General features: G+C 53.8%; 2 protein-coding genes and 1 long non-coding RNA gene across 5 annotated transcripts; all 3 read right to left on the reverse strand.

The window, feature by feature from the left end:
• Positions 1–386: 386 nt before the first annotated feature.
• Positions 387–3427, reverse strand: VGF (VGF nerve growth factor inducible). The gene is made up of 2 exons (XM_004688258.2): positions 3222–3427; positions 387–2724 (listed from the first exon to the last, which is right to left on the reverse strand). The coding sequence occupies exon 2, from the start codon at positions 2702–2704 to the stop codon at positions 860–862; it is 1845 nt and encodes a 614-aa protein (XP_004688315.1). The 5' UTR covers positions 2705–2724; positions 3222–3427; the 3' UTR covers positions 387–859.
• Positions 3428–9900: 6473 nt separating this feature from the next.
• On the reverse strand, positions 9901–12928 carry NAT16 (N-acetyltransferase 16 (GCN5-related, putative)). Its single transcript, XM_012728881.1, is given in 8 exon segments — positions 9901–10043; positions 10046–10430; positions 11069–11293; positions 12015–12125; positions 12128–12182; positions 12262–12341; positions 12344–12629; positions 12849–12928. Coding segments are annotated over 8 exon segments (1365 nt in total).
• Positions 12929–12955: 27 nt separating this feature from the next.
• Positions 12956–16187, reverse strand: LOC105854035. Of its 3 annotated transcripts, none has more exons than XR_001145767.1 (3): positions 15825–16187; positions 14940–14997; positions 12956–14209 (listed from the first exon to the last, which is right to left on the reverse strand). It is a non-coding gene; the product is annotated as an uncharacterized LOC105854035 (long non-coding RNA). The 3 variants fall into 3 exon arrangements; XR_001145769.1 differs by lacking the exon at positions 15825–16187 and adding an exon at positions 15669–15760; XR_001145768.1 differs by lacking the exon at positions 15825–16187 and adding an exon at positions 15345–15354.
• Between the last annotated feature and the right edge of the window lie 7732 nt (positions 16188–23919).

Consider the following 23919-nt stretch of genomic DNA (forward strand, 5'->3'; position numbering starts at 1 on the left):
CAGTTATTCCTCCTCCTTGCAGTTCTTGTGAAATGCATGGGATCAGGGAATTTAGGGAACATTTAAAGGAAGCTCCTTCACTGAGCTGAAGAGTGGGTTGGGGAACCACCCAACACTGCCCAGGTGGCCTGGGTCTTAGCAGACCCCTCTAGGTGCCCCAGAACTGCATCACCTTGTCCACTCAGCCCTGGCTAGAAATGGAATTCAGGATTTAATAGATGCGGACCGGACCGCATTCAAACCCTGAATACGGTTTAAAGAGAGTCCACGGTTCAAATTTTTATTTTGAGCTGGAGGAGATGGGTGTCCAGGCTGGCGCTTCCCTCACCGCCCCTTAGGAAGGACCACATAGGCCTCAGGGGACGGGTGAATAACCGATAACAAAGTCCTAATAAAATAGTCACTTTTATTTCTTAGCAAAACTATTTCCTCCGTGAGGGGTATTTACAACAGAAAAGGGAAAGAAGGGGTAAATTCACAGCGATCTGGAGGGGCTCGAAGGGCCAGAGACAGACACACTTCACACGATTAACTGGAACTGCTTTTTCCGGGTTTCGGAAGGGAACGTCCCAAGAGGGACTAGTTGGGAACCAAGCCCCGCAGGGAACAGTAACTCGCACAAACCGCTCGCCCACCTGGGCTGGTCCCGGGACACCCGTGAGTGAGTTTTGGGAATTCGGGCCGGGGAAGAGGCCCGACTGGTTGGGGCACAGCCGGGGACCAGGCGGCCCGCGGGCGGGGGCGGGGCCGGGCGGCGGCCGAGGGCAGGGCGGGGGAGCATGCAAACACTGGGAGGGTGAGGAGCAACACGGAGGGGGGTGGCGGTGCGCGCGGCGGAGGCGCGCGGGGGCGGGGCCGGTTACGGGCGCCGGAGCAGCACGTGCTCGATGTAATTCTCCAGCTCCTCCTGCTCCTGCAGCCGGCGCTCCTCCGCCTCCGCCTCCTCCTGCGCGCGCCGCGCCTGGGCCTCCCGGTCGGGATAGTGGCGCGAAGGCGGCAGGGCGTGGTGGTAGTGGCGGCGGCGAGAGGCGGCGGGTGGCTGCAGTGTCCGCGGCCGGATGTAGTTGGGAAAAGGGTGGTAGGGCCCCGGGGGAAACATCTCGTCCTCCTCCCGATCCCAGGGCGGGAGCACCTCATTCCAGTCGGGCAGCTCGTCCCGAGCAGGGGCGGGGGCGGGGGGAGGGGGCTGCGGGGAGCGGACGTGAGTAGGGGCGGGGGCAGCCCGGGGGGGAGGCACGGGTTCTGGAGGGGCGTTCTTCTTCCGCTTCCGCTTCTCCTCCACCTCTTCAATGATGCTAACCACGTCGTCCGCTGGCAGGTGGAGTTTGGTGGACAGCTCAATGAGGCTATCGATCGTCTGCGGGTCCATCTCTTCGTCGTCCTCCTCCTCCCCGCCCTCCTCTGCTCCCTCCGCCTCCTTCCGCCGGTGGCCGGGCGTCTCCTCCTGGGAGCGCTTGTCCTCCGCTCCGGCTTCTCCGTCCTCTTCCTCGGCGAACAGTAGCGCGTTCTGCCGCGCCCTCTCCGCCTCCTCCGCCTCCGCCTCCGCCTCCGCCGCCTCCTCATCCTCTTCCCCCACCCTGTCCTCCCCGCCGCGTCTCTCCTGCTCCGCCGCCTCCTCCCTCTCGCTCTCTCGCTCCTTCTCGGGCAGCCCTCGACCCCCCAGGCCGCGCTGCCGGGCCCCGCCCTGCAGCAAATACTGGAGCAGCAGGTCGGATGCGAGGTCGGCCAGCCGCTCTTCCTGTGCCGCGGCCTGCCGCGTGGCCTCAGCCTGACGCCGCCCGGCCTCTACCTGCGCTAGTCCTTGCTGTAGAAGGCGCTCCCCCGCCTCGGAGCCTCCTAGGAGTGAGCTCTCCGGCCGGCGAACCTTGGGGAAGGGAACGCCCAGGCCTTGGTACGCCTTGGATAGGGGTGCCAGTGCCTCACCTAGGTGTGTTTTGGGGGAGGACACTACTTCCCCGAACTGGTGGGTTTCGGGAAGGGGCCCATTTTCGGGCATACGCGCCTGGAATTGCGGGGGAGCAGGGGGAGGCAGGGGCGAGCGCTCCGGGACGCGTGCCTGGAACTCTCCCCAGGAAGCGCGCCACACGCGCTCTGGCCCCGGGCTCTCCAGGTTGACTCGGGTCAGCGTGTGCGTGCGAGTTTCGGTCTCCGCTGCCGCGGTTTCTTGCTGTCGTTTGGCGTTACTCGGACTGAAATCTCGCAGTTCCTGGAGCAGGGAAGCTAGCGCCTCGAGCTCCTCGGAGGGGTCACCCGGCTCGGGACCATTTTCCTGAGTCTGAGGGCGAGGCGGGGCCGCGGGCGCCTGGGTGTCTGGCGCCTGGATGCTGTGGGTCTGGCTGCGCACGGTCTCGGTCAGCAAAGCTTCAGCAGCTTCTTCCTCCGGCCCCTGCTGGGAGCTGCCGGGCGCCGGGGGCGAGGCCGGGCGATCAAGTGCCTGCAGCAGCACCGTGGCCAGCGCCCGAGGATCCACGCCCTGGAAAAGCTCTCCCTCGTCCTGCGGCTCTGAATTTCGAGCGGCTCGGACCTCTGGAGTGCTAATATCCTTCTGCCCGGGCACTGCATCCCCAGCTACTGGCTCTTTATGCTCAGAGCTGTGGGGAGGTGGCTGCGCCTCAGGGTGCCCCGGGGGCGCTGCTCCCAACCCCTTGGTCAGTAGAAAGAAGCAGAAGAGAACAGAAGCCGGCGGCAACCTGAGCGATTTCATGGCAAAAGGGCTGCCTGAGGCTGAGAAATAGAAGGGACAAAAAGGGGGGGACTTCTGTAAGAATTTCCCAATCTCTTACTCTGTATTCCCTTCCCCCACCTTTAATCGGGAAATCCGGGGCTTCCCTCTTCCCTCTAAACCTTACCCAAAAGAGGAACGTTTAGGAGCGAAGAAGGAAGATGTGCCGATCTCTGGAGTCGTGTAAATGGGAAAACGCCCGCAACCCTCACTTGCTCCAATGCCTCCTCGCCCCCTTCCCTGAGCCATCTCACTGCCAGCGCCCACGTATTAAGCAGCAAGGATAAGGGGGGGAATCTCTGCTCCCTCCCTACAGGACTCCCCGGATGGTGCGTGGGCGACTTAAGCAGCAAGAGAAAAGAGGCGACTCCCTATTTATCAGGGACCCTTACCGGGGGCGTCCCGCTGTGTTTTCAACACCCCCCCATCCGGGAGGAGAGAACCCTCCCTCACGCCCACGGTTGCCGAGGGTTTGAGGGTCGGACAGCGGAGTATTTACCAGCTGGTGTCAGACGCGGGAGGTGGAGAGGAGGGTCGGGGCGGGGTGGGGACAGGGAAAGATCGGGACGCGTCCGCCTCGGCTCCGAGTGATGGCTGGGAAACGAGCGACGGTCGAGATCTGGCGTCCGGTGGGCTGGGCTCTGTTGGATCGGCGCGGCTCCGGGCAGCTCTCTCGCTCCGGCTTCAGCACGCTGGACAGCGCCCGCGCCGCTGGCGTCTTATAAAGGAGAGCGCGCAAGGTCACGTGGACTTGCCCCGCCCCATTGACGTCAATGTTCATTCATGGGGAAGCGGGCGGGCGCCTCGCGGCAGGAGGATACTCAATGATTGGAGAATCCCTGCCTCTCCCGGCCTGCGCCTGCGTACTGGGAGCTTGGACTGGCGGGGCGTGCTCTAAATGAGCACCGGGGAAATGAATGAATGAATGAACGAATGAATGAAATGCCGAGGCGGGCGGGGCAGGGGGGGTCTATGAATGAATGAAGGTGGGATGAGGAGAAAAGGATGAATGAATGAATGAAAAAATGAATGGAAGGGTGGATGCAGAGACGCTACAAGGCGGCAGGGTGGGTTACAGAGCAACTTGCAGCGGCGGGAGCCCGCATCGCTGAGCGGAATAGGATGGGGACACTCCCAGCGTTTGACTGGGGACCAGTAGGAGTTCCATACTGGGGAAAGGAAGGATATGGATTCCGAGCCAAGGAAGGGGTAGACCTCCCATCCCCCGGCCTTTCTGTCTATGGGGTACACGCCCAAGGACGGCGTGAACCTGAAAGAAGAGGAAAGGATCTGCGCGCCTGCGGGCGCTGTCCGCTGATTGCGGTGCGGGGTGCCGGTCCCTGGCTGGGGCAGATGGGTGGATCTTGCGGTTTTGATAATCCCGTCAGAGAGGGTCCGAGTCGGAAGAGAAAGAGAGAAAGATTGAGGATGTGTGTGCCTCTGTGTCGTGTCTGTTCACGGTCGGTGCGTGTCTGGAGAAAAAGGTGTGTCCTTCTGTCCAGCTGACTCTAGCGTATGTTAGAGCCCCTGCTGTGTCCCCCTTTAGCCCACCCACCTGTTCCTTTCCCTCCTGCTGTTTCCTTCCCTCCCCCCCCAAAGGACGTTTGGAGGGCGAGAGCAGACCAGGTGGGGAGGGGGTTGCGCAGGTGAGGGGGGTGACTCAACTCCAGCTCTCTCCACTGCTTTAAAGGGAAGGTCTGAACGCTGTTGGGGGGTGGTGGGAAGCATGCAACGTCAGAGATCGCCCCTTTGCCACCAGACCCCTTGTTAGTATCTCCTACCAGAGGGGCTGGGGCTGGGGGCTTGGACAGTTAGAAGTTCCGGGGGAGGGTGGGGGGCGATGACGCACAGATTGCGCAAAGAGACTCCATCAGCTAGCCGGGTCCAGTGAAGGGAGACCAACCGTGGGCGGGGGTGGGAGGGGGGTGGAGGACGGAAATGGGGAGGGGGCAGAGAAGAGGGGAAGGAGGCTAGGGGAGCAGCCACTGCAGGAATGAAGGGGAGGGATGGAGGCTGGAGGGGGCTGCAGTGCAGGCAGAGAGCAGTGCGGGGGCGTGGGCAGGGAAAGGGGGGGAGTGACAATGACACACACCAGACACACAAGAACTGCGGACACAGGGGTGCCCGCGGGCACATGCCGGGTACCAACACCCTAAGACTCTGGAAACGGGGATCAGGGTGGTTTGTCAGGGGTTCAGAGAGAAGAGACTTTCAGAGCATGTCCTCAACCCCCTCCTCATCTCTTCCTAGCACTGACCCTCATTCTCCTCTCTCCCTCTCTCTTACACACACACCACACACACACAGGCACACACACTCACGTGCTTTCCCTCTACAGCCAGCAGTGACTTCTCGGTTCCATCAGTGGCTTGACTTTCCCAGAAGAAAACCCATCAGCTCTGCAGGGAAAGAGGTTGGGAGCTGTAGAGAAAGGCAAGAGAAGAGATGGGGGCAGGAGAGGGAGGAAAGAAGAACTCTGAAACAGGTAGAAGGAGCAGGCTAAAGGAGAAAAGAAAAATTGAGAACCAAGGTGACTGGGGATGCCAAAGAAAGCAGGTAGAGGAGGGGGCAGCAGCCCCTGAGGCTGTGTCTCATTCTCACCTACCCACACAGAACTCTCTAGGACCTCCCCCTGCCTCTCGGTGCTTTCCCCTATTCCTAGACCTCCCCCCCCCCTCCATCTCCACTTAATCTTCCCAGGCAGGTTTCTGAGAGCAGTGGAATGGGGAGGGGGTCGTGTTACCTTCCAGAGGAGGATGAATCAGAGAAATGGCTCAGACATCTGGAGGGGGGAGGGGAAGTCAGCAGGAGAGAAGGGAGAGGAAGGAGCCAATGGGCTGACTGAGAGGTTGACAAGGCTAGGGGACCAAGTGTGAGATGAGAGGCGACAAACCTAGAGTAACTGGGTCTCTGTGTGTGCAATCCCTATGTAAGTTTATGTATTATGTTAATGAAACACCTAGGAGAAAGAAAACGAAGGGGAGTGGGGGGTGGCAACTGTGAATTTTACCAGATAGACATTGGATGGGCACGGTAACACTCCAATCTGTGTAACTGTTTTTACTACCTCTTTAGGGGTGTGTGTGTCAGGGGGGGGGGTTCCTGACCCCTCTGAATACATGTTTACCTTTTCTGTTAGGAATATTTGAGTGCACCAAACCTGAGTATCTGTAAGTGTTTAAAAAATGTGCCTGGCTTGGTGTAGCAATGTATGTGTATATATACACATGTGACTGCGTTTTTCTGGATCCTTCCATGCCTGCTGGTATACATTAGAGGTTATGTGGACTTCCATATGCCTTTGATCTTGCCCGCCCCTCCCCCACATGCATCTTCATCCCTAGATTTCTGTGTAGTAGAACCTCAGTATTCAAATCAAGCCCCCAAGTTCAGGTCCTTGCCCCAAGTTTTTAGAGTGTTCCCCCCACTCTCAACCCCTTCCTTCCTCCAACCAAGCCTAGAAGTCCAAGAGAGCTCAGATATTGAGATCTTAAGAGTCCCAGTCACCATGGGATGGAGGAGGGGGCGTCAAGTGGATCTTGGGGTGCCAATGTCAATATGTTGATAACTGCACAGTGTGTACCATGTCTGCATAGTCTCTGAATCTCTGATTCTGATTCTGCTTCTCTCCATCCCAGTTTCCTGTGGGGGTCAGCTCACTCACACACAGTCCACCTCTCAGAAACATACTTTGTCCTACATACCCTTGTTGCCTCTAGGGGCTTCTGAAAAAGAACTGGGCAGGGGACAAGTTGCTGGGATCAGGGAAAGAAAGGAGAAGGCAGGAAAGAAAGGGAATGGAGAGGCAGCTGGAAAAAGCAAAGCTGAGATGGGGACCTGGAGGGGGTGTCTGGTGTTTGCTGTGTTCTTTGTATAAATCCATCTCTCTTTGTCTTTGCTCTGAATCTCTCATATTCTCCAGGTGGGTAGGAGAAGACGGGGGTCCAGCTGACTAGTAACCCAGGCTGAGGGTTTGGAAAACCAGGGGAGGGGGGCAGAGCACTGGGTCTTTCACCTGAGAAGGTTTAGGAGAAATAATGAGGGCAGGGGCTTGGGCCCCCTGTAGCTCACCGTCTCCCCATTTCCTTCCCTTCCCCCCAATCGGTGACTCACCTCTGCAGCCTTTTGTTGCGTCAGTGATGGGGGGACAAGCATGGAGGGTGGCACTTTATGAGAGGGGTAGGGGGTCTCCACTTTGAACTGAAAATGCTAAAGGTTCTTCTGAAAATGGTTCCTTTTAAAAGCATCATTGCTCTATCCCAGTCCAGGGGGTGGGGAGTCCTGGAAAGGAGACTGGGAGAGGGCTGGGGGCCACTGATAGACCTGGGGATGATGAGTTATAGGAAGGGGTACTCACCCCGATTTTTAATCCCAGGGTCCCAGTCTCTGAACCCCCACCCACTCCTGAGTGGGGGAGGGGAGACCCAGCAAGTCGGAGGAGGGCAAAGCCGCAGAGATGAGTCACCAAGAAAGGGAAAGAGAAAGAGACAGAGATGAAGAGAGACACAGAGAGACAGCTGCTGGAGAGACCAAGAAGGGCAAAAACACTCAGGAAGGTGGTATTCACAAACTAACAAGAGAAAGAAAATCGTGTACTTCCATCATCCTGAACCAACCTCCAAAATCTACCTGTCACACATAACACACTACACTCATGAAGAGCTACACTGATACCCTGAGACACACCCACTTACACAAACACAATCCACCTAACCTAAAGGGGTCACCCAGATATGCTGAAAATGTGACCAGGGTAATAGAGATTCATATTGACAGCTTTCATTCCTTTAACAGGGAATGGTGGGAGGGGTGAAAACCCTGAGGAAGTGTGACCTCAAAATCTAAGATGCGGTTTCAGGGTCTCACAGGCTACGCTTTGCACACTCGAGGATACATCTGCCAGTGACTCGCCTCCCCATCCACAAGTACATAGTATCAAGCATAGTCCTCGCCAAAAATCCACTTGGAGTACCTGATCCCGGGGAACACTAGGAACGTTGACCCAAATACATCCTACCCACACCCCCTCTTACTCTTACACACATGTACAGAAACGCAGACACACAAAGACGCCCATGGACACACTCACACGGACCGAAACCACCTTGCGCTGCCTCGCCCGCGTCCGCACTTGTCCTGGCGCCCCCGCGTGTTACTTTCCGGAATCGCAGTCTCCGCCGCTCCGCAGCTTGGCTCCCGGGGGGCGGTGCCCAGGTTCCCTCCACCTCCTCCTGCTTGGCGCAGTGCCCACCAGGAATGGGGAAGCGAGGGTGCTTGGCCACGAGAGAGTCAGAGCTGGGAGTTAGACGCCTTGGTCGTGGGGCAGAGGGAAGCTGGTCCTGGATGCCCTGGGGAACTTGAGTGGTGAGTCCACAGAAGAAGCCCACTCCCAGGTCTAGGGGAAAGCGAGACCGCTGGGCGAGTGAGGGCGTCGCATTGCTGCCGGCTTCGGGTCTGAGCAACTGCTTCTTTCTGCCGCTAGGCTGGGGTGGGGGTGGGGGCGTGAACGGCCAGCAGCCCTCCCCAGTTCCCCTCCAGGAAGTCATTAGCCCCATTGCCACAGGGCTTGGAGATCCTCTCTAATACAGGCTGCTGGGGAAGGGGGGAGGATAAAGCGTCTCATTCCTCCCCCACTGAGAAGTGAAACAGACACGGAGGGTGGGCTAAGGTTCATTTTATTGCAATACAGCCTTGGTTGAAGTGACAAGGAGGGAATGACCAGACTCTGGAAACAGTCAAGCAAAGGAGAACAGCCTTGCAGCAAAAAAACTGAACTGGGAAAAGTAGGGAAATAGAGGCTAGCCTCTTAACCCGCTTCTTCCACTTCCTGGAGCCCTTCTCTGCCTGAGTCTTGGATTCCATCCCTAGGGAGCCCTGTGCTCCTTGTAAACGAATCTCAAGCAACAGCCCACTGTCCAACAAGTTCAAGTTACCACCATCACAGTGTGAGGTTCTGAGGCATGCTCTAGGTTTTAGACAACTTAGGTTTAGTCGCTGCTGGCTGCTGTGAGTGACTGTGAAGTTACTTGAACTATCTGAAACTCCATTTCCTCTGGTAGAAGTGAGGGTAGCGTCAGGATAGTGCTGTGCAAATGTAGTTGTCATTATTGCATTTGTGTAGAAGAGTGTCAAAGTACAAAAAGCATAAAGCAACAATGCATGGGAGGGGTGTCCAGGAAACATCGGGAGGTGGTTCCAAGTCACACTAAAAATCATACTGGTTAGACCCAGGAGACACAGTCCCCAGGCTGGGCTGATGGACCTGCCCTCCAGTACACCAAAGTCTGCAGTCTGAACCCCCTGGATCATGGGCCTGCTTCATGGCAGATTGGTGGCGTGCGTACTAGCAACATTTTCCAAGGGATTTGTGAAAGGGAGGCAGGCTCAGAAAAGTGCCTCAAAGTAGGTAGCCACCAGGGTGGACAAGTAGGGGGAGGTATTGTAAGTGTACTTTATTTACCGAGGCTCCTTATGCATAAAGGACAGGCAAGGAAGGTTACTGGGAATGGGAATGGGAATGGGAACGGAGGGGCAAGAAAAAAACGAGGAGTTAAATGTCCTGGAGGTCCAGAAAGGAGTAGAATGGGGCAAGGGAAGGCGGGGAGAACAGAGAGGAGAGGACACTAATCTAGAGACACCGCAGCCTGAGAGGGTGGTAAGCAGAGGATTGCAGGACTTGTTCTGAGGGTTTGAGAAAGGGCTGGAGGAAGAAAGTGTTATGTCGTGGCCAGCTGTGCTCCCGCCTGGGTCCCACGGGTTACAGGCGCTTTTGCCCACTTCTACCCAGGAAGAAGCAGACAGAAGACCCCAGGAAGGGTAGAATTCACTTCCAGATCAGGGTAACAGATAGGAAAAGTCCCGCAAGCCTATGAAGAAGTTGGTTCTTTGGCAGGGATAGGGCAGGGTGGACGCGGCAGCGCGAGGAAATTCTCCAATTGGAGACGGTTCAGAATTGAGTGTGGGCAACTGCGTTGGGGGACGTTAGAGGCACGTTGGCAGATAGAGAGCTAAGTGTCCGGGTGGGGGGTGGGGGGAGGAGGGACTGGCACAGAGTAAGTAGGTGTCTGAACTTTCCGCGGAGGGCTGGAAAGGAGGCGGAGCTTGCGGCGTAGGGGGCGGGGCCTTCTGGGGTTGCGGAAGGAAACGGTCTGAAGTGCTCCTCTCCGCCGAGAGAGGCTTCAGATGTCGGTCTCCAGCAGGTACTGTTCAGTACCTGTTCAGTAACCCTTGACGAGCGCGAGTCCCAACCCGTCCTGGCAGAAGTCGGCCAGCCGTGACCACAACTGGGGCGCCAGGAAGAGCTGACGCATGACGTTGAGGCCTGCTCGCCATCGCTGCCAAAAGCATTGATGTTGAGGTAGTGCCACGTGCCGTCTGCACCGTGCGAAGTGGGGGAGGGGCGCGTGCACAGAGTGAGCACACGCGGGCGCGCGCGGCTGTGCACGCACCACTCCAGGCCCTTGGCCGCCAGCAGGCGCAGGTTGCTCTCACTCGGCCGGTAGGGCTGCCAGTCTTGGATGATAGTCCCACCCGGAAACACGTCGCGCTGCAAGGAGGGCGACAGCAGGAGGCGTGCCACGTCGCCGCCTGCCTCTGACACGGCTTCGGTGGGCAGCGGCGAGAAGGTGCCAGAGGCCCTCAGCGCTGCCAGTCGCGCACCCAGCCCAGCCAGGAGGGCGGACGCCTTGAACCGCATCAAACGGATGCCAGATGCCATGCGGGGGGTATGAGTGAGGAGGGGGCTGGCGGTGGAAAGGCTGGCAAACCCGGCACCTCTGGATATCTTCATTCCCACGTTTACGTCCAGGGGCTCCCAACTGAATCCCTCGGGAAGACCTACCTGCAGGACCTGGTGGAGTGGGATATATGAAAGCCTGGGTCCCGGAGGGTGGCATGGAGGAAACTGGGACATCGCCTCTGAACACCCTGGTTCGCAAGAAGAGGGGGAGTCAGTGTGTAGTAACCAAGGAACTGGGTGTGTGGTCCCTGGGTTTCGAGGGGAAGGAAGCAGAGCGGTAGATAGGAAGCAGGAGATGGAGAGGAAGGACAAAGTCTCAGACTGGGATGGTAGAGTCCCTGAAGAAAACAGGATCGATGTGCGGGAGGCAAGGTCCCTCCCAGAAGTCCGGACGCCCAGACTCTGCAGTCCCTGGAGTAGTCAGGACTGAGATTGATGGTTGGGATTCAGAAGCTGTTTGACTTGCAGTGGGCAAAAGGATTAGGCAAGGACCGGGAATCCCAAGACAGGGCTCAGGGGGGGTCTGAGAAAGACAGCCTGTGATTGGCTTGGGAGGACGCCCAGAAGCCCAGGGAAGGACCCGGCCCTCCAAGCTTCCTTGTCCTCACCTGCTTGGTAATGAGGTGGTATTTCTTCAGCTCCCGGGGGCCCAGCTGGTCGTCCCGGGTGAGCCGTACCACCTTGACCCCTGGGTACTGTTGCTTGACCAGCTGCGAGCAGAAGCCCTGCAGCAGCCCTGCCACGCCCTTGCCACGCTCCCAGGGCGCCACGCGCAGCCCCTCCACCAGCGCCATCTCCCTGGCGTCGATCACGTGCATCGACTCCAGCGCGATCTGCGGACCGAGGCCATTAGGGGGCCCCCTCCCTGCCTCCGCCCCTGCCAAGTCTCTCGGCTCTCTGGGCTTGCCTCTTCCCACACGCCGAGCACTCCGTCGTCACCATCGGGGCTCCAGGCCAGACCCAGGGCCTGCCCAGGAAGCTCTCTCATCACTCGGGTCTCGGATTCCACAGTCAGCATAATGTCATTTGCTGGGATCTCTTCCACCTCTTGAGATGCTCCAGCTTCTTGGGCTCCAGGTTCCTGACCACTCACTGCGCCTCCGAGCCTGGGCTCCACCCACAGAGCTTGCAAAGTGCCTGATAGCTGCCACGCCCCGCTTCCTCAGAGCCCCGCCCGTCACAGAGCCGGTCCTGCGCAAAGTGTTCAGGTCATCTTTGAGCGAGAGTTCAGTTTACTCGGGGATCCTGGCTCCCACCCATCGACTTACTCCCTCTTTCCTGATCCCCTCTTTTACCTCTCCTGCCCCAGATTCCTCAAACGAATTCAAATACCGAAGCTCTCACCCTTCCCCCACCCTTGGATACCCCCACATTTTTGAGTTGTACTCAGGCCCTACTCCACCCTCACCGGCTGGGTCAGCACGCCCTGCTCTTTGGTTCTAAAGCAGACTTTGGTTCCTCAGCATCGGAGGAGGATTGGGGGAGAAGCTTCTATCTCTCCATCCTAGATCCCCAACGAAGCCTCACCCTTTTCATCTGGGCCCCGCCCCCGACTCTCATCACTCCTCGACTGGGCTGGGCCAGCACCACCGCGGAGCGATGGTGGTCTTAGAACCAGCTGTGGTAGCGGCTGGGAAGGTAGTGCAGACCACCGTAGATTCCCCCCCAGAGATGGCCAGCACCTCCTCAAACTGCCGGTCACCAGGAACTCCAACAGTCGGCCTCAGGCCCCAATCTTGACCTGGGTTTTGCCCCCAAGCACTTGGCCTTGACCTCAGACGCTGACTCAGCCCGCAGAGACTGGGCTTCAGTCTCAAGCCCCAACTGAGACTTGGACTTTGCCTCAGGCTCCTGTGGTCAGGTCTCTGAGCAGGGCTCGCATCAGGTTCAGGGCCGGTATCTTTTTCAGACTTAGGAACCTCTGAGGTGGCTATGCCATAGCTGGCTTCCAGCTTCCTTACCCTGCAGCAAAGAGAGAACCCAGCATCCCGGTCAGAACACCAATCTACATCTAACCCTGCTAGACAGTCTCCACCATCCCTTCCCACACAAACACCCCTTCTGCTCTCCACACAGTCCCTGGGGACAGAGGACCCCTGCCCATCCTCAACCCCTGCCCAGCTCCCAGCCCCATGTTGACTCAACCTACCCAAGACTCTACAGACAAACCTCACACCCCCTCAGCTCCTTAGAGCCTTCTCCCCCTTACTCCCAGGACTCAAAGGAGAAAAGACCCTGGGGACAAGGGGAGGGGGTAAATCCTGAACCCTCAAGGATTCCACCACCTCTCCAAGACTTTTTTGCAAAACAGGAGAAATTCCTTTCATCTCCACTCTGCCTATAAGAGGGTGCCTGGGAAAAAGCAAAGGGTTCGATTCCCTTTCTTGCCACAGCCATTTATAATGCCAGAGCAAAGGGAGGCCGTGCAGACCCAGGTCTCCATATTGTAGCCCTGTGGGACTGTCCATACTCCAACACACATATTAGACCAAAGGAGTAGACAGATAGAGCAGCTCCATTAGGGAAATAAAAGTAATCCCTCCCTGGTTAATCAAAATGGCCCCTTTCTTCCTTCTGCTTTGCCCTCTGCCTCTTCCTCCATTTTAGGGAGAGCTGGCTCCACTTGAGGGCTTTTGAAAGGCTTCTCTCTATTGGACATTCAGCAAACAACATGTCAACCAAGGTCACTCATGGCCCTCTCCCACCTAACTCCGTCCAAAGATACACTTCCTTCCCTTCTCCCTCTATTTTTTTTCCTTACAGTAATTCTTGCCTGCCTTCAACTCAGGATTTTGTCCGCCCTTTCAGTCTTCAAAGTCTCCTTTTTAGGCACCAGTTTGGCCTCTGACTCTTTTACTTTTCTTGCCCAGAGGCAGGGCCAAAGAGAAAGTTTTCTCCCCAAGTCCTGATGTCTCCTTATTTCCAGTCCTCTCTCCCCCAGACCAACCAAAGCAACCAATTAAAACCCTCCTCCCCTCTTTTAATCAGTTAGAACCTTTCCCTCACAGTACATCTCATTCATCTACATCCCAGAGGGCACATATACCAGCAACTTTGTGTGTGGGGATGATATTGGTTTGGATGAACTTACCAATTTTTTTTAAATAAAAATACGACCAAGGGTTGGAAGAGGAGACACACAGTGGTACTGTGGTACTAAAGAGCAGTTTAGGTTGATCTTAATTTCCATACTATAAACGTACACTTTGCTTCAAAACATCTCCCCCCCCCCTTTTTTTTCCTGATGCTAAGGTTCTACTAAGTAAGTCTATTTGAGGTAACAGTGTCAGCCAGTATCGTTGAAGAGCAGGAAACATGGGCTCAGACCAGGACTGCTGAGACCACTGTGTTCAAGGAGTTAAGCTCTTGTCTAAGGTGACTCCACTTGGGCAGAGTAAACATTAAGTTTTCCTAGCTCTCAAGGCAATGAGTGAGGCCTCCTTTTGGTATTTCTGCATCTCCAAATCAGAAGAGAAAGGGTTCTCAACAGGGTTCTCAACAGGGTCAAAGGTGCTAAGTGCTAAGGGCAAAGCTGACCCAGAACCAGAGATGGGGTTTGGGGAGGACAACCCCCTCCTCACTGCCCTCTCCACAATGGCAGCAATTCCTATGCTGACAATAAGCCTGGGGCCAGCTCAAGCATCAGACTCCTTGCACCTTGCTCTGGGGACAATGGGTCCAGAGAGGAGCAGGTTAGGTCGTGACTTCCATCTGCATCTCCAGGCAACCTCTCCAGTTGCTCCAGGTCCCTGAAAAATACAAGCCGGTAGTCTAGTGGTGACTCCAGCTCTGCCCCAGAGAGGGGCAGAATGTGAGGATCTCGAAGATTGGAATAGATCCAAATAATGCAAGACACCAGGCCCATTTCCCTCCCTTGCTTTCCAGACGGTGAGACAATTTCCAAAAGGTGTCTCTGTATCTCAGATAAACTTATTTCTAAGGGGAAGGGTTAGTCCTCAGGGTCACAGGGAGGATGGAGGAACATGCCAATTCATTTTTCTCCCAATACACTCCCTACTCCTATTCAAGTTTGGGGGGACACAAAGGTTCCAATGTCTATTAGCCCAGGAGGATATGGGGGCTGGGGATAAAGCAAGTCAAGGATTCCAGGCAGAGCCAATGCTGTAACTGCCCCTACGAACCTTGTTCCAAGCTCCTATCCCTTCCCACCCTCCAGAGTAGCCCCCTCTAACTTGGTTACTTGACTCTCAAACTCTCACAGTGTGTCTCTAGGCAGAGCTAGAGACAGCAGCAGCCTTGTGCCTCCAGGGTACTGTGGGAGATGTAGTTTGATCTTCTGGACCAAGGTCCAGGGAGAGGGACAGCATTTCCTTTCCCATCCACATTCCCACAACCCTGCATCTGCCTTCAGCCTCATAAATATGAATGATCACTCCAGGAAGGGGAGGATTGTAGTCATGGCTGGGCATGCTGGGAGCCCACCCCTCTACCCTACCACCACCACCGCACCCCACACACCTGAAATATCGATGCTCTTGAAGTCGACAGTTTCTCGGGAGCTGGAAGAGGAAGGAACCTGGCCGACAGCGGGGAGAGAGAGGAGGAGACAAAGAGAGGGGAGCTAAACAAAGCGCCCAAAGAAGAGATCGAAAAGAACATGAACGAAGGCAGGAAGGAGACAAAGGCGGACAGGGAGATTGGGGTGGGAGAGGGTAGCGGGAAGACGCACTGATTCTGAGTCGCAGACATGACACCTCGTGACTCAGGGCCTAGCAGAAGCCAAAAAAGTCCTAGCACGCACCCCCTCCCCAGGGAAACCATAAATAGAAAGCAGCGTGACACACCCCCTTCTCCCCCGGCGTTGGGGAGAGCGCGGTCAAGGGGAGGAGAAAGCCAGAACAGCGGCAGAATGCGAATTGAGACCTCGAGAACGAAGGCGAAGGCGGGGGAGACAGGAAGAAGTGGGGCAGAGGCTGGGAAGAGGAAGAGGGACCAATGGGCGGGGTGTGTGAGTGAGGGTACCCCAGAGGTTCACAGCCGTGGAGGAGGGGGCGGGGCTCTACTGGAGGGGCTTCCCTTCTTCTGGAGTGGGGAGGGGAAAGCAGGAAGGGGTAAGATTCTGAAGGAAGCTATTAGTCAGGGGTCCCCCTGGACACTGGATTCTGGCCACAGGTGGGAGAGAAATGGCGACTGGCAGGGACAGGACGACGGGAAAGCACATCTGAACACCTAAGCGAAGTCCCATACTAGTTATCTAGGTCTCCGGACTGCGAGGGTTGGGTCGCTGGGGGCGCGTCGGCTTTCTTTCTCTGGCGGGCGGTGGCCTGGTGCGGGCCTGGTTCCGGGAGCGATCGGGGAGCACGCCAGCCCCCAGCCCCTAGGCGCGGCGGGCCGCCCCCCTACCTCGCGGGAGTCGGAGCCAGGCCGCGATGCTGAGAAAGGGTACGGGGTCCGGCGCGGCGCGTAGATAGCAGTGCCGAGAGAGGGGTCACTTCAGGCCCCCGAGGGTCAAATTCGGATGACGTGTGGGTACAGAGCCGCGCCGTCGGGTCCCGACTCCGAGGTGGAGCGCGATTGTAGGGTCTGCGCCGCGGTTCAGTTGGGTTTGCGGGCTTGAGCCCCCTGAGAGTCGGGGTTCCAGCGTGCGTGTAGCTCCCACCCCTAGCTAGTGCCAGGCCCGGGTGGCTGCTCCAGGAGGCGGAGACCCTGGCAACGCGGAGGAAACCCGGCACGGATCTGGAACGGACTCCAGTCCGTCTAGGGGCTGGCTAGGGCGAGGTGGGGGGCGAAACAGATGCAGAGTAGTTGCCGAGGGGTTGGGAGGAGGCGGTGGGGTCCTAGCGGTTGGCGCTGCGGGGTGGCCTCAAGTCACCTGGGCGAGACTCTGGCCGAGGAGGGGTTGAGGGTGTGTAGAGGGCTTGGGTAGACGGAGTGCGGAGTGCGTGCCCCAAGCACCGAACGCCTCACTCGGTTTGGGAGTCCCCTCCCGAGGGTCTCTTAGTCAGCCCCTATGACGTAATTCCCTCCCTGAATTCCTGCTGCCAGATAAGAACTATTGGAAAGGGGGCTCGGAGCCAATGGCCCTGGGGACCAGGTCTGGGAGACTGAAGAGGAAATCGGAAACCCGTGAAGATAGGGAAACAGAAGCTGGGAAGCTGAAAGGAGGGGAGCTAGGCCTAGACGAGCCAGAAGGCTTAGCGCTCCCTGCGTTCCACAGCAACCTCCCCTCCCAGGCCCTCCCCCACCCCCTGCGCTGCTGGACCAACTCAAGGGCAGCAAGCCCCCCTCCCCCCAATACCCTTGGGCAGCACACCGAAAGACTTCCAGGTACAACTGTGTGTGTCCTGGAGCCTCTCTCTCTCTCTCTCTCTCTCTCTCTCTCTCTCTCTCTCTCTCTCAAATGCACACACCTTGGACCACACGCAGGCTGTGGGGACTGGCGGGGGAGCTGGGTACCCTGTGCTAATCCAAGCAGGTGGCAGAAGAGCAAAGTATGGATCGGAACTCCAGTGGGTCCAGAGATGTGCCTCTCCAAGAAGTTAGTAGCCTACGTTCTTAACTCTTGAGGGGCTCTCTTACTGCTCCCATAAAGTGAGGCACCAGGTAAGCTGTGAAAGTGAAGTTCTTCAGTCATGTAAAGTGGCCCTAGAAGTGCAGGAATATTAAGTTTTGTCAAGATAAGCCCCCTCCACCTCCTTGTTCTCATCCCAGCTGCCCAGTTTTCATGCTCTCCATCAAAATCGATCACTCACCTGTCCCATTCAATTTTTAAACTTTCCAAGGTGCTAACTGTCATCTGGAAAATGTATCCCATTGGCTGCGCTAATGGGATAAGATGGAGTGACATGTTCCTAGACTCCCCTCCATCAAAGACTAAAGGGAGGAGAATCATCTCCGGAATTCTAGGTCCAGAGCAGTCCAGTAGTAACTGACAAGTCACTGAAGGCTTTTTAAAGACTTCTCCTGCCTCTGAGTATTCAAACCGCTGACACACTGCATGACACAAAGCTGCAGTGAAGGGGAATGTGCTCATCTACGTAGGAAAGCACTTCAAAAAGCTTCAGGAATCAGAGAGAAAAATCGTCAGTGGCAGGAAGGGAGATGCAGTCACATTTTAACCTCTTCCCTTTCACGGGAGACTCTCCTGTCACCAGCTACCCTGGGACTGGTCTTTCACCCTCTTCCAGTTGCCCCAACCAATCAGAATAGAAAGTGTCCTGAAGCTCCAATCCCCTCAGCCACTCAGAAGCAAGATCTCACTCCAAGTCCTTTCTCCAGACAGCTCACTGGGCCAACATGCAAAACCATCTGAGTCTAAATCACATTGCTCAAACTTTTGTCTCGAGTCCGCTGGAGAACAGGGACAATGATAAGAAGTCAAAGATGGTCAACCTCCTGGCTGCCCCTTCTGGCAGGAGAACAGGCTTTTTGTATCCTCTGTGTTCTGACGACACAGGGAGCTGGGCTAGTGTGCTTGGAAATTCATTGGGGTTTGAGCAGGGGGAGCAATCTGCCAGAGCCCTGACTTTCCTGGCCTGGCATCTGAGGTCATCCTCTCTGGTGGTCACATAAAAATGGACATCCAGAATATTTACAAAACACTTTGGCTCAATCCTCACAACACTGTAGAGGGGGTAGGATTGTTTAGTCATGTTACCAAAAAAGTGGATTCTGAGTGGTTCCATGCTGTGGCTTAGTCCCACAGCTGGCAAGGAATGCTAGATTGGGTCCTCTGACTGAAAACTCAAACCCTGCTGGTTTCTCACTCCCAAGAGGACAAATGAGATCAATCTTGGGACAGAATTTTGCAAATTACAAAGCCCAAAGCAAATGTCAGTGGAGGCCAGGGATTCCTCTCATCATTCAAATTCTGTAGATGCTGTTGTACACTTACTGTGGCTTTGACTCAGTAGGCTGAGTTTATTGGGGTCTTTCATTTGGGAGAGGCTAGTGTCCCCTCTGTGGGCCAGGTGGGTAATAGCACTGATCCCTGTCATTGCAGTTGGGTTTGCCCTCTGTGCTGAGGGCCTTAGACACCCACCCCCTCCCTCTTCTCCCAAAATGAGCCGCCACCATGGGTCTTCTTCCCTGAACTGCCCTGAGTTCCGCTGAGCTTGATGGTGAACTCTTTCAGAACAGATACTGGCATAGTTATCCGTGTACCTCTCGCACATAGCAGGTGCTTACTAAATAGTCTATGAATGCATGAATGACTTCAATCTACTTCTGCACTTGGGGAAGTGAGCTTAAGTTGATATTTTAAGGTCAAGACAGACTCCTGGTATCCTACCCCAAATTAGTGTGCAGCCTGCCTCATGGTGTAGTTCTAAAGTTCTGTGCTTGAAATTCTTGAAACTGCATGTCCTCACTTCCCCAGTCAATATGTTTCTCTCTCCGGTCTACATTAAGCAGCACTGGCTGTCATGCCCACTCACTTATTCAGCAACCATTAGAGTCATCTTCTCTGGACGTGGTTGATTCCACTTCTGCTCTCAAGGAGTACCGGCCATCAAAAATAATTTTGTCTTGAAGAATATCGAACATCCATCAAAGCAGAGAATGGTATATCGAAGCCCCATTAACCTTCAACTGTGATCAACTCATGGCTAATGGTATTCTGTACTGCAAGCTATTTGTGCCTCCTCTAATATTTTGATAGAAATTTTAAAGACATATCACTTCACTGGAAAATATACCTTCATGTAGATCTAAAGCTAAGTAGTCATATATTATAAAATTATTATCACTGTAATCTCCCAAATTAGCTGTTTAAACTCTAACTCCCATGTGACTGTATTTCGGGACAGGACTTTTAGGAAGGTTAAATGAGTTCATAGGGCAAAGGTCATTGTACAGATGAAAACATCTTACACCCTCTCTCTCTCTCTCTCTACACACACACACACACACACACACACACACACACACACACACACACACCATATAAGGAGGCAGAGAGAAGTCCTCTGTCTGCAAGTCAAGAAGAGAGCTCTCACTAGAAATTCAATCTACTGACACCCTAATCTTTGACATTAAATCATGTTTTAAGCTCCCCAGTGTGTGGCATTTTGTTAAGGCAGCCTGAAATAAGTGAAAAAACTCATCTAAAATAATTTCTCCTCTCTCTCTTTTCTTCTTCCTTCATTGGGGAAAGCCAGCTGCCTTGTCTTGAGAAATGTAGAGGGGCCTATGGAGAGGCCCACCTGATGAAGAACTGAACATCAGTCCAACCTTAGGAATGGGGTGCCGTCAACCACCATGTACCGGGTGGGTCCTTCAAAGCTAGTGCAGCCTGAGACACTGGCTGGTTCAAAGATGTGACTGCATCCTCAACCCCAGGTCTGAATCCCCAACTAAGCTCCTCCTGAGTCCTCCCTCAGAAAGGAGGTGATAATAAATGTTTATTGTTTTAAGCTGCTACCTTTGCAAGTAATTGGCTTCACAGTATCAGGCAACTGAAACAATGTATATTTTAGAATGCATTTAACCTGTAGCTTTTCCCTCGTGTCTGAAGCTTCTTTTTAGAAAAAAGGACATTGCAATATGTAAATTTTCTTACCACCTGGATTGAATTGATTATGTGTTGTTTAAAATATTTCTATCTTAGGCCCTCCCTGGTGGCACCATGGGTTAAAGTGCAGCACTATGAAGCTATCCACAGTCCCTGCAGCACTAGTGCGATCCCAGGCCAGGGAGGTAAACCACATGTCCTGCCCACTGCTCCCCTCAGCAGTGTGTTTCAGTAGATCTGCCTGTTCTGCTCCCTACTCTGTCTGTGGTGAATCCTCTCCTATCCTCACATCTGGTCTGCCCCCCAGTTTTTGTATGCATAAAAAATACATTTTTTAAAAAATTAAAAAATAAAATACTTCTGTCTCTCTGTTCCCCTAGTGACAAGCCTGTGGGTTGGCAAGGCAGGGAGGCCGGAAAGCCAGGAGGCTGGCAGCAACCAAGCCCACCCCGGTCCCCAGTAAATTTTTCTGCTTTCTCTGGACTCTGTCCTGTCTCTCCTCGCTGTCTCGCCTCTTCTCCCATGGCCATTTTCCATCCCTGAGTGATGCTGCCCATATAGCGCTGGGCTCAGGTGTGTCCACTTCAGCACAGGCCTCCACCTATGCTGCAGGTGTCCCCTTCAGGCATGTGCACCCCAGGCCCACATGCTCAAGCGCTTTCTGCATAGCCATGACCAAGGCCGCAGGTTGCAGCCACAGAGGCCAGTGGCACAAAAAGCCTGGTGGACTTTCACTTTTCACTTTCCCTATAGTTCCATAGACCAGTCTATAGCCAGTGACCCTGTGAGGTGATCGAGTACCTGAAGTCTGGCTGGTGCAACTGGGGAGCTGAGCTTTTTATTTCATATTTTATTTTATTTGAATTAATTTAAATTTCAAAATAGATTGAATAATTGCTTCAATTATTCTGTAACTTTTAAATATTTTTAAAACAAATTTTCCATAGTGAATCTACATTTTAACATGTGAATTTTATGAACCTAAATATATCAACTATTTCCAGTGAATGTTTAGTGTCTAAATTAAAATGGACCCTAAGGGTAAAATCAACCCAGATTTCAAAGATTTAGTCCCAAAAGAATGTAAAACATCTCATTATTATTATATTGTTTACATGTTGAAATAATAAGTTTGGACCTATTAGGCTACACAAAATATAATTAATCCCACCAGATTTTTTAAAATTTATTTTTATTTATTTATGCATACAAGAATGCCAGACGTGGGGGTAGGAGGTGAAAGGATTCACTAGAGACAGAGTGGGGAGGAGAACAGACAATGTACTGAAGTACACTGCTGAGGGGAGAGGCCCCGCCTGTGAGACAGGAAGGGTCTGCTGCACAGCCATGGTTCCACTCAGGCTGTTGTGGTGATAGTACTGAGACTTAACCCCTGTGCCACCAGGAAGGTCCTCACCATTTTCTTTCTACTTTTACAAAGTGGTTACTAGTAGGAAAGTTCACCTGTGTGACTCACACAGCATTTCCTTCTGGGGCCAGTTTGTCACTGGGAAAGGCTCTAAGGCCAATTACATCAAAAGCAGAGGGTTGAGCAAAGCACTGTGAAGCTAAGCCAAGCTGTGGCTGCTGCACTGAGAGTTCAGTCCCTGCTCAGAGGTGACCCACCTGGCGCCACAGACCTCTCCTGTCTGGCCGCTGCTTCCCTCAGCAGTGAACTTTATCTGCCTGTTCTGCTCCCCACTCTGTCTCTGGTGAAGCCTCTTGCTGCCCCTGCACCTCTGGCCTGTACCCCATTTCTGTATGCATAAATAAATAAAATCTTAAAAAAAAAGACTTAAAAGTCCAGCCAGTTCTGAGTGACTGCAAGTCAGTGATATTGTATCAATTTTTCTTTTACAAGCTGAAATATACCTATATTAGGAAACTCTCTAACCTGAGACATATTATACAAAGGAAAACAGGATTAAAATGCTCAAGAATTCTTCCTTTACTTATTAACTTTCAAAATAACCAGTTGGGGGGCCCTTCCTGGTGGTGCAATGGGTTGAGTCACAGCACTGTGAAGCTATTCGCAGCCACCACAGATAAGTTCGATCCCCAGCCAGGGAACTGATCCACACTGTGCAGCAGCCCTCTCCTGTCTCCCTGCTGCTCCCCCCAGCAGTGTATTTCAGTAGATCTGCCTGTTCTGCTCCCCGCTCTGTCTCTGGTGAATCCCCTCACACATACCCCTGCACCTCTGGCCTGTTTCCCAGTTCTTATATGCATAAAAAATAGATATTAAAAAGAAAATAACCAGCTGGAGCAATTGGTGGATGAGCAGGAAGATTTGGGGAGAAATGGCACACCTCTGTCTGCCCCCCACATCCAGCTCTATGTAGCTCTTCAAATTGACCATTGATTCCTATCTTTAAGAATGCTTTGGAATAAATCTGTAATGTTGTGAGTAAAAACAAAAGCAAAACAAGGAGCTGGTTCCCTAGCATCCTTCAGTGCAGATCAATGACTATTTTTAGCAACATTATGAACTCCTGCATGTGCACGTGTTCAGCGTGGTGCAATCCAATGCAATTCCTGTCCTCCTGGTCCAGGTTACCCAACTCTTTGGATAGACTGGTGTTTTAAAGCAACACAGACGGGTAATGTAGAGCTTTGAAAGAGCCATGGGATGCAGAGGAGGGAAAGCCCTGAGTCAGTCTGACAGGTTGGTATATCAAAGGCAGTATCCTGAAAGTGGAGTCTGAACTGAAGCCAAAAAATCCCCTCTTAAGATGATAAAGTCGGCAGGGTCCTGAACAGCCTGAACAAAGCCCAGAGCTGCGAACAGCTCACTTTGCAAGAACAAGCAATTCTAGTTTGCCTGAGTTAGGGTGGGACTGCTCTTCGCACCCATCCTTTCCTTAGGGGCCTAAAAAGCCAGAGAGGGTTTTCAGCATGGGTAAGAGATTTGCCTTGCGAGTATAGGCCGCCCCCTGGTGGTCACATGTAGGATAGCAGGGAGGGAAGAAGCCCTGGAGATTTTCGCCAGGGAGCTCTTAAGGAGGCTTCTTGAGTGTTATATTTATAATCCAGACTCTTCCAGATGGTGAGGGAAATTACACGATGCTGGGCACAGATGCTATGCACCTGTGCAGACAGTTCCTCAAAGATGCCCCACCAGTGCTTGCCACCACCCAATACCGCTACATTCTTTTTCTAATCTGCACAAAGACCGCACCTGGGTGCAGACAGTACCTCTGTGAATTAGAAAAAGTCCCTGTTGTGGCTATAGTTGTGCACTGGCCAAATAATATGTTGAGCTCTCATCCACGGTACGGGGTGTGTGTGTGTGTGATCTTATTTGAAAACGCAATAACCACCCCCCACACACACAACCATGCTTGACCTCAGGGGAAACGTTCCAAAACCCTAGCGTGTTTCTGAAATTGCAGACACTGCTGAACCCTGAATACACTACTATGTTTTCCCCATCCTTTCATCCAACTATAAAGTTTAATTTATAGATTAGGCATAGTAAGAAACTAGCACTACTACTAATAAAATAGAACAATTTAACAAGTACAGCAGTGAAGTTGTGTGAATGTGGCTTCTGTCAAAGTATCTGATCATACTTAATATCTTCGGCTGCTATCTAATTGTGGAAGTGGTCACTGGCATTTGGGGGATGTGCCCACTGGAGAAACCCAGTGGCCAGTGACCATGTGGACACCAGCCTGCTCTCCAGGTCTGCTTCTCTTCCCTTTCTCTGAAAGAATTTCCAGATGTCTCCTCCCAGTTCCATTATGGGTGAGGGGCACGGACCCAGGAGAGAAAGCCAAGAATGGAGAGTGGCAGGATGTGGGCGCCTGGCAGCCGTATGGCCCCAGAGTGTCTGTCCCATGAACCCCTTATTTGGCCTCCGAATAACCCTGTGGATGCTCAGTTAGGGAAGCTCCCAGCTGTGCCTTTATGATCTGTCATGTGTGCTCTGTTTTCATAAAAACTTGAAAAACTCCTCTATGCAGTAGGTGGCCTCATGTTACCAGG

Source organism: Condylura cristata, unplaced genomic scaffold, assembly GCF_000260355.1.
Source record: "Condylura cristata isolate star-nosed mole 26May11 unplaced genomic scaffold, ConCri1.0 scaffold00024, whole genome shotgun sequence".
Lineage (NCBI taxonomy): Eukaryota > Metazoa > Chordata > Mammalia > Eulipotyphla > Talpidae > Condylura > Condylura cristata.

Excerpts from the sequence above, each read along its gene's own strand:
- VGF (XM_004688258.2), bottom strand. The coding sequence starts at position 2,704 with ATGAAATCGCTCAGGTTGCCGCCGGCTTCTGTTCTCTTCTGCTTCTTT.